The sequence below is a fragment of the Polypterus senegalus genome, chromosome 7, assembly GCF_016835505.1.
Source record: "Polypterus senegalus isolate Bchr_013 chromosome 7, ASM1683550v1, whole genome shotgun sequence".
Lineage (NCBI taxonomy): Eukaryota > Metazoa > Chordata > Cladistia > Polypteriformes > Polypteridae > Polypterus > Polypterus senegalus.
Genome location: NC_053160.1, coordinates 189635667 through 189648788, shown reverse-complemented (window position 1 = coordinate 189648788; position 13122 = coordinate 189635667). Strand labels below are relative to the sequence as shown.

Below are 13122 nucleotides of genomic sequence, written 5' to 3'. Positions count from 1 at the left end.
TTCAGTTGTCCCCGGGCGCTGAAAACCCTAACTACGCCTCTGCCATCACCAGTATGCCAGTACGTGCCTCCTAATCTACACACACATTCAAACAGTTGCTTGAAAAATTCATAAATGAACTTGGTTCATGATTAAAAATCATCAATATTTTTCACATATAAGGAGTAAGTGACCCACGTAATGTGTTCTTTACCCCCCTACATTTTTAATACAAATTTCAAAATCAACTCATTCCTCTGAGTAGAACAATCCCCAAATTTTACCAAAGACACATCCATGTGTCGTCTATCTATCTATTATATAGTACCTTACACATCTATCTATCTATCTATCTATCTATCTATTATATAGTGCCTTTCATCTATCTATCTATCTATCTATCTATTATATAGTGTCTTTCATCTATCTATCTATCTATTATATAGTGCCTTTCATCTATCTATCTATCTATTATATAGTGCCTTTTATCTATCTATCTATCTATCTATCTATCTATCTAGGGTTAATTAAACACTACAGACCAGGACAGAATGAAGTTTTATAAAGAGTTGGTTTCCTAACTTCCATCCAGCTCTGGAGAGGGAGAGAAGCTTTAGCTTCCTGTGAATTTGTAATGGAAATAAGTGGGTCCCAAAAATGACTCATTGAGTTATTGACGCATTTATGACTGACACCCTCACCAGGGGTTGGTTCCTGCCTTTAATGTGTATTATGATTACTAGTTTGTTTAATTTTTTTTTTTTTTAGACGTGTCCATAATAAGATCCACAGGGATGTTGCTAAATCTGAGGAGTAGGTTTACTGTGCCCCACCCTGGTATGAATGCCGAAGGTGTAAGATTAGTTGGCCTAACCACAGAATGTCTCACACACTCTGTTTCTGTTTCTCTCTTCTGTCTCCTTCTTTATAGCCCCTCTTATTTGTTTCTCCACCTCTACATTTTACAGTATATAAATCTACTGGAGGTCTTCTCATACCCCTAACATGTAAAAGGCTGTTGATTTACTCAGGTCTCCTTGTTATGCAGATAGAAATATTGTTTATGTGTGCAAAAATCATTTTCATTGAAGTTGAGATATCAGGTATATCACATGTAACTGCTATGCAAGTCAAGGACTTTCTATATTTATTCAACAATAAATTAGAAATATTTGTTTTATAGTTTAAAAGACTTTTAGAGTGCTTTTTCAAATTCGGCACATTTTAGTTACTTTGCTGCAGGCTTTACCAACTCGTTTTTGCCATGAAATGTTCTTCTTGTCAGATTGCTTACTTCTCTTTCTTTTTTGGCTCAGACCAGTGATCGTGGAGATTCCACACTTCGCAGCACTGAGAGGGAAGGAGAGGGAATTAGTAGTCTTACGGAGTGAAACCGGAGAAAGCTGGAAGGAGCACATATGTGAATTCACAGAAGAGGAGCTTAACGAGATCCTCAATGGCATGGATGAAGGTACATAAATTGGAATGTTTCTTATTTTACTGAGCATTTTGCTGTTTTTCATGGGATGGTGGTGCACACGTTAACACCGCTACAACGGTCACAGATCCAACGTCCTGGTTTTAAATCCTGTACCGGCTTGTTGTGTGTGTGAAGTTTATTTCGCCTTGTCTGCTTGGATTGTCCTTGGTCCCAATGTGAGTGAAAGTGTAGATGTGTGTGAGTGTAACCTACAATGGACTGGCGGCCCCTCCAGGCCAAAATAGGCAACAGTAAAGAATTTATTACATGTATAAATAAATAAATAAATAAATACAAGAGTTAGATTAACATACAATGTCATGCAATGTCTTATATCTACAGTATATATACACCATCAATACAAGGATATGTGGTCTTAGTGACACCCGTACTCTGAATGACATCAGGAAAGTCAGTAAAGAATTATTTCTAATGCTAGGCTAGGGATTTGCACTGGCAATCGGAAGGTTGCCGGTTCGAATCCCATAAATGACAAAAGGGACTCTGCTCTGTTGGGCCCTTGAGCGAGGCCCTTAGCCTGCAATTGCTGAGCACTTTGAGTAGTGAGAAAAGCGCTATGTAAATGCAAAGAATTATTATTAATTATTAGAATTCCTGAAGCCTACAAAAAAAGGCTTATAGGCTTCAGGAATTCTAGTGTTAATGGATAAATAAATACAAGGGTGGGATAAACTGGGGCCGGGGGGGGGTATACAAGGTACAAAATTAATTATGCCCCCTCAGCCTTAGTCTTCTGCTTTTTGTATCCATTGCTTGGAGAGAAAAACTCCAGGGACTCCACGACCCTGAACTTGTTTAACACGTTGAGTCTCACAATGAACAAAAATAAAAATGGTAATTAGTTCCTAACACCAAGCTATTATGTTAATATGCTAAGTAGATCCATTTTAATATTGAGCAAAACTCACAACAAAAATGTATTGTCTCGTAAAAAAGAAAAAAACTATCATTTTGAGTTACCTCGTGGTTTGGCACGTTGGAACAGAAAATTCAGTAACACTTTAGTGAAGGTACGTCAAAAATGTATGATGTACTCTTCCGTAATAAGACTTTAACAACAGAGGCTTCTTTTGGTCTTCATAACACTTCTAAAACATCAGAAGTCAGTTATTCATCTCTGTGCAATGTGGCATATTGACATGATGGTAAAATGACTTGTTAATATGAAGGATGGGTGGCGCAGTGGGTCCTCCGTGTGTGGAGTTTGCATGTTCTCCCCGTGTCTGCGTGGGTTTCCTCCCACAGTCCAATGACATGCAGGTTAGGTGGATTGGCGATTCTAAATTGTTCCTACTATGTGCTTGATGTGTGTGTGTGCCCTGCAGTGGGCAGGCCCTCTGCCCGGGGTTTGTTCCTGCCTTGCGCCCTGTGCTGGCTGGGATGGGCTCCAGCAGACCCCTGTGTTGGGATATAACGGGTTGGATAATGACTGACTGAATGAATATGAAGGATTCCCAGGTCTCACACTAAATATGGAGTTATCGAGAGGCGTGTGTGTCTCCGTTAAGCCACCTCAGGTCTCTCCAGAATGAAGTTTTGTTTAGTCGGTCACATTGCACTTTACCGATGCATTGTATGCATTATGAAGACCCAAAGAAGTGTTCCTTACATAATAGTAAATGAATAACAGATGCAGTATCTAAACTAAATTGTTTGTTCACACCAGCTGCGTGATAACTCCTCCGAGTCTAACAAGTTCGATGTTACACAATGTGCTGCAGTCAAATATCACAGCTTCTACATGAACTACATGGTAGGGAGACACCAATCAAGAACAACATGTATTTATGTAACACACTTTCATACAGGAAAGGAGCTTCAGTGCTTTATAATAATAATAGCTAAACATAGTTACAAAATGAAAGTAAAAACTACATATTTATAGCTGTAGAAAAATCGCGATGTCCAGCTTAATTACAAATTATGGTCAAATGGCCAGGGAGGACAGCAAAATAAAAACTCAAGTTGGCGGGATATCGGAGGAAATAAGCCTGCACCCTTACAGTTAACTTTGCTTCAGAAAATATTTGCTAAGTCGCCGGCCTTCTTTCCTTCACTCTCTGACTGAGTAAAATTAAAGTTTGGTGGTGCAGCTTCAATAAGTACTTGCAGAACCATCACTAATGAACCACATTGCGGATAAAATTAAAAAGTGTATTCTCCTATCAGCTATAAGATCATTAGCATAAAATATCTTTCTAGTTAGTGCTCTAATATTAAATAACAAGGGTTTCGGAAAAGACGACTGCGCAGACACTGTAGTCCAGCTAGAGATACGTGGGTGTTCATGTCAGTAACCTCCTAACTGTCTGTGTCTGTGCTCTTTAGAGAATCTATAGGTCATAATATTCGGCTCAATATAATGCACCTCTTCAGCTTTGACTTCTTGCATATTTATTACCTTTCTCTACAAGGTCATGTCTGTTAATATGACTTGTAACGGCCGACCCCTTATTCCCAGCCGGCAGCTGCACCTCCAAGACCTGTGGCCTGGATAATTTACTGAGAAACCTTTCCTGTCAAGCCGTACTCCTACACAGATAAACTTTCCCCACAATCGACGGTTTGAAATGCAAAGACACAGTAGGCAGAATGTAAAATTAAACAGGAATAAATGTATTAGATGAGACAAGACACGCCACAAGACAAATGCACACCCAAATATTCCTCCACCCCAACAATCCCAAAGCAAAACTGAAAATATATATACAAATCCCCTCCCTTGTCCACGTAACATATAACACACACCACACAAACGACAAATGACTATCAAACAGAATGATCATGAACTTGAGTCCGAACGTGAATAAATGTCCTGAATACGGGTACTGATTAGCGGCAATTGTAGTGTTTGTATTTCCCGGCGTTTGGAACAACCTCACCGTGATTCCTCGGCGTGTGGCGAATGATGATTCGACCCCGGGGTCTTCAGCGGCAAGCAGGTTGAAAGGCAGTCCGGATGAATGAAAAACAAACTGGATCAAAGCGCAATGAAAATGAATCGGCAGGCAGGTTGTATTCGTGAATGCGGTATTGGTTCTCCTCTTTCTCTCTCTCTCGTGCTAGTTCTCCCTTCGTCTCCTTCTTTTCTCCCTAAATAGTCAGTGACGGCAGTAATTGATTGATTTGACACAGGTGCTTTCCAGATTAGTGGTTGTGAACTCCTCCCATCATCCGTCCTCCTTTACGGGGACAACATTAACTGATACACATACACACAGTCAATGGGACAATGAAACGAGACACACACAGAACTGACATTTAAATACTAACTATGTGGCATCGCTACAGACTGTTGGAAGGTAGTCAGGAATGCTTTATTACCTTTGTAGTGTTTGCGGATTGGAGGTTCTGTTTGTAGAAGTGTCGTCTCTCACAGAGGAGCTCCCCGTCATCGATGAAATCGCTGTTGAGTACCTTGCAGAAGAACTGAAGCCAGTCATTCAGGGACAGAAATACTGAGATTGCATGTAGTTCTATATACAGTGGAACCTCGGGTGGTTTTACAATGTCATCTGTGAGGTTCAAGTCCTAATGTGAAAAGGGAATCCCTAAAACTCTCAAGATGTGTCAGTCTTCAAGCCATGAAAGTTCTTGAGATTGCACACGTATTGTTCCAGTTGGCACGTCTCACAGCACACAACCACAAAACTCCCCCATACAGTGGAACCTCGGGTCACGACTGTAATTCATTCCAAAACTCTGGTCGTAACCCGATTTGGTCGTGATCCGAAGTAATTTCCCCCATAGGATTGTATGTAAATACAATTAATCCGTTCCAGACCGTATGAACTCTATGCAAATATATTTTTTTTAAAGATTTTTAAGCACAAAAGTACAGTAATCCCTCCTCGATCGCGGGGGTTGCGTTCCAGAACCCCCCGCGATAGACGAAAATCCGCGAAGTAGAAACCATATGTTTGTGTAGTTATTTTTATATATTTTTTAGCCCTTATAAACTCTCCCACACTGTTAACATTATTAGAGCCCTCTAGACATGAAATAACACCCTTTAGTCAAAAGTTTAAACTGTCCTCCATGACAAGACAGAGATGACAGTTCTTTCTCACAATTAAAAGAATGCAAATAGATCTTCTTCTCTTCAGGAGCAGAGAATTTCAGAGGGGGAGAGAGAGAGAGAGCGCTCGCAAAGAAAAGCAAACAATCAAAAAATCAATACTTGTGCTTTTAAGTTTGCCGCAGCATTTTTTAGAGGAGCGTTAGTATCTTCTAAGCAAACAGCCTCTGTGCAAACAGCCCCTCTGCTCACATCTCCGTCTGGCGCAGAGAACGTCAAGAGAGAGAGCGAGATTAAAGCAACAATCAAAAAATCAATACGTGTGCTTTTAAATATGCCGAGCACCGCAATAAAGCGGCATTTTTTTGGAGGAGCGTCAGTATCTTTTAAGCAAACAGCACCTCTGCTCACAGCCCCTCCGTCAGGCGCAGAGAATGTCAGAGAGGGTGAGAGAGAGGCAGAGACAAGCAAACAATCAAGCTCCGCGCGGGATACATATCTTATAGCATTGAGGAGTTTTAGTTAATATGTAATACACGCTCTGATTGGGTAGCTTCTAAGCCATCCGCCAATAGCGTCCCTTGTATGAAATCAAACAGCAAACAAACTGAGGAAGCGTGTAGCATAAATTAAAAGACCAATTGTCTGCAGAAATCCACGAACCAGCGAAAAATCTGTGATATATATTTAGATGTGCTTACATTTAAAATCCGCGATAGAGTGAAACCGTGAAAGTCGAAGCGCGATATAGCGAGGGATTACTGTAGTTAATTATACCATAGAATGCACAGTGTAGTAGTAAACTAAATGTAAAAACATTGAATAACACTGAGAAAACCTTGAACAGAGAAAAGTAACATTGCAGGAGTTCGTGCTAGAGCCTTACGAACCGCTCGCTGTAAACACTTTTTTTAACGAGTTTTAAGCATAGGAAAAAAAATGAACATTTGAAAAATCCATAATTTATTCAAAAACTAACCATAACCAACCAAGAAAACTAACCTTGCATGAATCAAGTTCTGACATGAAGGATGTGAGGAGGAAGCTGGGTGGAGAGGAGATTACAGTTCTGAGGTAAAGTCGCTCTGCGCGATGCACGTCTGACCGAGAACAATGTACTGTACAAGGAGACACTGAGCACGTGCGGAAATCACCGGCGCGTACAAACCGGAAAGGAAGCTGGCTTGTTCGTCACCCGAGTGTGTGGTCGTAAACAGATGCGAAAGTTTGGCAGACTTTTTGGTCGTAACCCGATCTGTACGTGTTCAGAGACGTTCCTGACCCGAGGTTCCACTGTATGTAAACGATATCAGTAAAAAATGAATGTTATCCAAAATATGGCTAATAAGAAAAAAAAATTACTGAAAATGAAATATTGTGTTTTGTGACACCTGACTAATTTTTCTTTCGTATTTCACATACCCATTATCCCGTGTTTATTTGCTTGTACAGGGTGAGCCAAAATGAAGTACCACATTTCTCAAGGTCATTGTGCGAGGTAGGGTTGCGGTGGGGGGGTCCTTTGATAGGCGATCCCGTATAGTTTTCAGTTGGCCACATGCCTTTGTCTGGTGCGCACCGTTGCTTTTGCTGTCAGTGTTCTTCAAAAACAACACATCCATCATCGCTACGCAACTTGCCTTCCAAATGCACTTCAACATCCCTCCCAATGGTGACGTCCCAAATAAGAAAAAAATTCTTCAGTGGGTGGCTAAATTTAGACAGATGGGTGCAACACTGAACAGAAAATCTCCTGGCCATCCTCAGACTGTACGAACGCCAGAAAACATCTAAGCTTGTAAGGACATCAGTTTTGCCGTCTCCTAAACGTTCAGCGTGCTTCTGCCTCAGGCATTTCCAACACGTCTTTGATTTTGCATGAGGACCTTAATTTCCATCCTTACAAAATGATGGTAGCACAGGAACTCACTGAGAGATACAGGGAGAGCCGTAGAGAGTTGTGCGCCAACATTTCTGCAAACCGTTCATTGAGATGCCATCGTCATTTGTGACATCAGCGACGGGACACATTTCCATTTGACTGGTTGCATAAATAAGAAAAAATTCCCCTGTTGGGCTGAAACCAACCCTCGTGAACTTCATCAGAGACCTCCGCACAATGAGCACACTTGTTACAGTTTGGTGTGCCATTGCAGAATTTGGTATTATAGGGCCTTACTTTTTTGAGGAGTGGGGAGCAATGGTCATCGTCACTTCAGAAAGCCAGATTGAAGTTCTAGAGAACTTTTTGAAGCCCCAACTGGAAGAAATGGATGTGGTGGATGCCTGGTTTCAACAGGATGAAGCAACAGCTCATACGGCACAGAGATCCATGCAAGCTTTGTGGGAGATGTTTCTGGGGAAGCTGATCTCCCTGGGTGGCCTTCATGTTCTCCTGCTCTGGCTCCATGTGACTTCTTCTTGTGGGGCTCTCAAGTCAAAGGTATACACACAAAACCTTGAAGCCCTCATTGACCACAAAATCGCCTCTACTCCCCTTGAAAAGGCTGAAAGAGTCATGTGAGTGTTCAGAAATCATCTCAAAGAGTGTATCGCTAATGATGGCCACCACCTTGAAGGCATCGTTTTTAAAACACAGTGAAAAAGATCTATTTTGTGTACCCTTTCTTGTGTCGTAATGAAATTTATTTTATCTTATGGCATTTTTGTAGAATAAACGTTTGAAATGTGATGGTACTTTTTGGCTCACACTGTATTTGGTGCCACAGTCCAGAAGACGGCCTATGAGATTGTTTACCATGAGTTAACTCATATTTAGCTGTCAGCATGTTAAGCAGGTTTGGGAATAAATGAATCGTTGAATGAACGTTAAAGATCGCTGGGTTTGTGTGCTGGAGGACATTGTCTTATTTCTACACTCTCATTTATCTGCATTTCCCCATGGGATTAGATTACATAAAACTTTAATTAACCTAAGAGCAAAACTAAATGAAAAGTGTGTACACAAAATGTCATTGTACAGACAGCATTGAAACTCACTGTAGGTTTACAGGATCCTTATTGTCACATGTGCAGAGTTCACAGTGAAAGTCCTAGTTGTTTGGGCTCATCAACATTCAACACGTCGCCACTCTCTGGTGCCGTAATTAGTCAATAGCAACAACAATCGCCTTTATTTCTGTAGCATGTTTTCATACAAATCATTTAGCTCAAAGTTCTTCAGAAGATGCTAATGAGTAAAAAAAATATTGCAAGTAAAATGAAAAAAATATAAAAAAATTTAGTCCAAAAACATTGTCAAAAAGCCGTATGCCTGAGAGAGAGAAAAGAAGGGATCACATTAGTCTTTTAGGAAAGTATTTTTAAATGGCCACCAGTTTCAACATTTTAACCTGTCAGCAAATGATGAAGTGTTGTGACCTCTGAGACACGCCCCCGGCAACTGGGAAGCCATGTCCTGACAACGGTCTCACACACTGGCAGCGACCATAACTAAACTAAATGTCAGAATCTCACAAAATATTTTCAATGTTAAATACATTTTTAATGCAAAACCCAAATGTTTAGAATCCTCATAATCCAAATCCAGATAAGGAACGATTAAAGGACAGAACAGTAAGAGGAGGCTAGAAAAATGAAGAAAAAAACATCATCATAACGCTTACTGTGTCAAAAATTACACCCGAAGCAGCTCCGGCTGTAGTGGCACTATGGGAGGCTGAGTGTTGACTTGTCTGCTCTCGATTAGCCCAAAGCGCAAGAAGACAAAACCACTTGGACTTGAGAAACGATTGTCTTGCGCAGTCCACTGACTGATTTTTACATTCATGTGTTTTTATTGCTGTAGAACTCGACACTCCTGAAGAACTGGAGAAGAAGCGCATTTGCCGCATCATCACCAGAGACTTCCCACAGTACTTTGCAGTGGTTTCCAGAGTCAAACAGGACAACAATCTGATTGGACCAGAAGGTGGCGTCCTGAGCAGTACTGTGGTGTCACAGGTCCAAGCCGTCTTTCCTGAAGGGGCCTTAACTAAACGGATCAGAGTTGGCCTACAGGTAAAGGTGCTTTGATTATTATATTGTGGTGCAACTAGTGTGTCCTGTAGGTGGCGTTGCAGCACCCATAACCCCCAACACTGCTCCATAGACACAAGTTCCTGGTTCAAGTGATCATTTATTTATTAAAAATGCATGCAAAAGTTTTTTTTCAAACATTGGCACAAGCACAATAGTAATGAATAGTAGCATAGTTATATTAGGAAATAATTGAAGTGCTTATTTTTTTCTGTCTCTCTGTCTGTCTGTCTGTCTTTAGGCCCAGCCAATGAGTAATGAGGTTGTGAGAAAGATTTTGGGCAACAAAGCAACATTTAGCCCTATTGTCACCTTGGAACCCAGAAGAAGGAAATTCCACAAGCCAATCACTATGACAATTCCAGTTCCTAAATCTTCCACCGACGGAATGATGAATGGATACGGGGGAGATACTCCAACACTCCGACTACTATGCAGTATTACAGGTACGACTCGTAATCACCGTTGACTGTCTGATGTTCTGAAATGAGGAAATTAAGACGGGCGTTTGTACAAAAAGTGCACAGTCACTGCTGGGATATTAAAAATGCACACCAAGCTAACACATAATGACCTTGTTTGATTGTTACGTTTCAAAGATAGATGGCTAGTTTGGGAATAAACGGTCCTTTATTTTTATTTTATTATGACTGCACTTTATGGTGCAAGAGAGAAATGCAGACATGCACCATCAATTACACAGATAAGAAGTCGTAAAGTAAGAAATACACAGTATGTGTCATCTGTGATTTCATAAAACGGATAGCTTTCAGCCATAGATTAAATAATCTAGATGAAATAACTCTAACCATAACTTTGATGATGTTTTTGTCTTGTGAGATTAAAAAGAAAAGACTGAAGTGTCAATACTTTTCTCTTGCTGTGTTAGTTTAAAGTCATAATTGCACTCAACCTTCATACATATGGGTTGTAATTTGGTTTAATGTGTGTTCAGGTGTGCTTCTGGTGACACGGCCTCATAGAGTAGCCTGCCTAGCAGAAAGGCAGATTTACCATTTTACAATGTTGAAGATGTTGTATAGTGCAGGTGTGAAAATATGTTTAATATCCTTACTAATAAGTACGTGGATTGATTTATTTTTGATGCTCTCACTGTCTTTCCATTGCCACTGTGAACTGAGCTGTGGTGTTATGGGTCCACAGCTCGTGGAGAAAAGGCCATTGATTTTAAATAAATAATCACCGCACCCGAGGCGGCTTCGTGAGGGGGGCGATGTTAGCGAGCCAGCGGGGCAGTCGTCGATGTGGGCGTTTCTCACCGTGTGCACAGGTGAGGAACTGCCCACATTCGTGATTGCTCCCGTGGCTAATGCTGCAGCTGTGATGGCCCTCACGTTTTTAAAAGAAGCGCGAGTCGGTTTTAGGGAAGAAGAAAGAAACGTTCGGAAGAAGAAAGAAACGTTCGGAAGAAGAAAGAAACGTTCGGTGTAAGAAACGATCGGGAAAAAGAAAGAAACGTTCGGAGAGAAAGGAAAGGAGAGGACGGAGGTTACAGGGAGCGTGGAAGCAAGCGGTGCAGGAGAGAAACGGACACGCGAGCGGTGGTGAGCGCGCGATCGAGCGCGTGGCAGCTGCATGGAAGCTGGGTGTTAGGCCGACACCCACGTGTTTGTGTTGATGTCGCTCCCGCTGAGCGAGCAGGTAGCGGGAGTGACCAAGGTGAAAGCGACGAGCCGCAGAAGGCCGCAGAAAGGCAGCGGAAGTCGGGAGGCTTGGTGGTGGAGTCCCCAATATGAGCGACCTGGCTATTGGGGTAATCAAGTCTCGGGACTGGGATGAGTGCCAGACCGAAGCCAGGGATCGGGAGGTCTCCAGTCTCGAGCGTGTGAAGTAGGATGGCAGCTGCAGAGAGCGCCTTGCCTGCTGCGGCCCGTACGGGATAAGCAGGTGAGACGCATACAGAAAATAGGCACCGGATTGTGTTAGTGTTTTAAGACTGCTTCCTAAAAGAAGATTTTAACCTCTCGTTTTTAAAGGATTGTTTTTTTTCCAATGGTTTTAACCTCCACGTGTTCTTTTTATGGATTATTTATTTAATGAATTTGAAGAACTGCACTATTTATGGAACACTGTTTTTGTTGACTGTTTTAATAAAAGCACTTTTGTACTTTCAACCATCCCCTTGCTCAGATGCTCAATTTGCCTCCATTGACTGGCTCACTCGGTTTCATTATCGACGGTGTTGGGTTCAAGGGTTCCCAAACAGCCATGGGAGCGTGGAGCCAGAACCCACATCGTCACATGAGCACACTGCTATGAGCTCTGAAAATCGCCAATTATTGTGTGCTGTAAATAGTTGTCTTATTTTTAATTTATTGATTAGTACAAAATCCAGAGTAAATATTGATTGTTACTCTTGTTTGCAGTTAATAACCCACAACCCTTTCACATCTGAGAAAGTATACTGAAGGCCTTCTGTACCACTGAGGAGTTTTGATACACTTTTCATTCCGTTTTCTTCTCGTAATTTGGTTGGGGATTTTCATTTAGGACTGAAGCCGGAAAGCACTTCCCAATGCAAGGAGTTGTGGGAATCTGGAGCAAACCGTTTGAGCCTTGCAGTTGAAGGCAAAACCTTTCCAGTCTTTAAATGTAGAGATAGCCAAACAAACGAGCGACAAACTGACTGAGTCGGCTCCTCTAGTTTTCTTATTTCTTATGTTCTTGAGTGGCAACTGCCCGGGCAGGTATAGAATCTCGAATGGCAGCCAACTGAGTGGAGCTAGAGTTTTGAATGGGGCTAAATTCTTTAGTAGCAGGCTGGGACCAGGTCCAGTGCTTGAGTGGCAGCCAGTTGGGTGGGTCTGAATGCATGAACAAACAACTGAGCCATGGAGGTGGAACAGAACACTTGACAATCTTTTAATGGATAAGAAAGGAAGAGAAACACATTTATTTGGCCTTTTACAGAGGCTCTTTAAATACATAAATAGGTAGATAAGCAAGTAAATAAATACACACACACACACACACACTTGGGTCTAAATACAAAAAAAGAAAGAAAAGCTCTGACTTGGCTGTCACAGTCAGTGAGGCATCATGCAGACGTATTTCTGTTCGATATCAAGATCCCCTGTAGTGTTTCCTCAGACACTTCTGCTGAATAATTCTGTAGCTGAAAGTCCTCGGTGTTGGTGTGCAGCATTGCTCATAATGGCAGACAGTCAGTTTTGTTTTAATTCTGTCCCTCACTACAACTTCCAGGGGGTCTGTCATTATGGAGTGTGAGAGCAGAAGTTCTGTGGGACTTCCTTCAGAGTTCCCTTGAGAGAGCCAGAGAGTGTTCCCCTAAGGGAATCTTTAGGATGATGCAAAGAGTTTTAAGGGAATATGTAACCTCCTGATTGGATTAAAGTCCTTTCCATTTGCAAAATCAGTGTCTCCTCATAGGTGAGTTCTTCTGTCCATCCGAGTCGAGTCGTCTTTCCATGAGTTACAAGTCTTTCTTCTGCATCTTCTCAGTCAAGAAATCTGCAGAAAGATCTCTGGAAAGATGTCACTTGAACTCTGATTTACACCTTTGTTATCAGATGCAGTCCAAGCAGATCCTGGTACAAGCTGCAGT

The 13122-nt window shown here is 41.6% G+C and overlaps 1 protein-coding gene across 22 annotated transcripts in view; it reads left to right on the top strand.

Annotated features, from left to right (window-relative positions):
- The window catches only part of LOC120533089 (ankyrin-2-like), a 299192-nt gene that overhangs the window by 232757 nt on the left and 53313 nt on the right, over positions 1 to 13122 (top strand). For all 22 annotated transcript variants that reach the window (XM_039759757.1, XM_039759758.1, XM_039759764.1 and 19 more), the window contains 3 exons: positions 1296 to 1450; positions 9307 to 9518; positions 9778 to 9982. In XM_039759757.1, coding sequence (XP_039615691.1) covers positions 1296 to 1450; positions 9307 to 9518; positions 9778 to 9982 — 572 coding nt within the window. The remainder of the gene's footprint in view (positions 1 to 1295; positions 1451 to 9306; positions 9519 to 9777; positions 9983 to 13122) is intronic.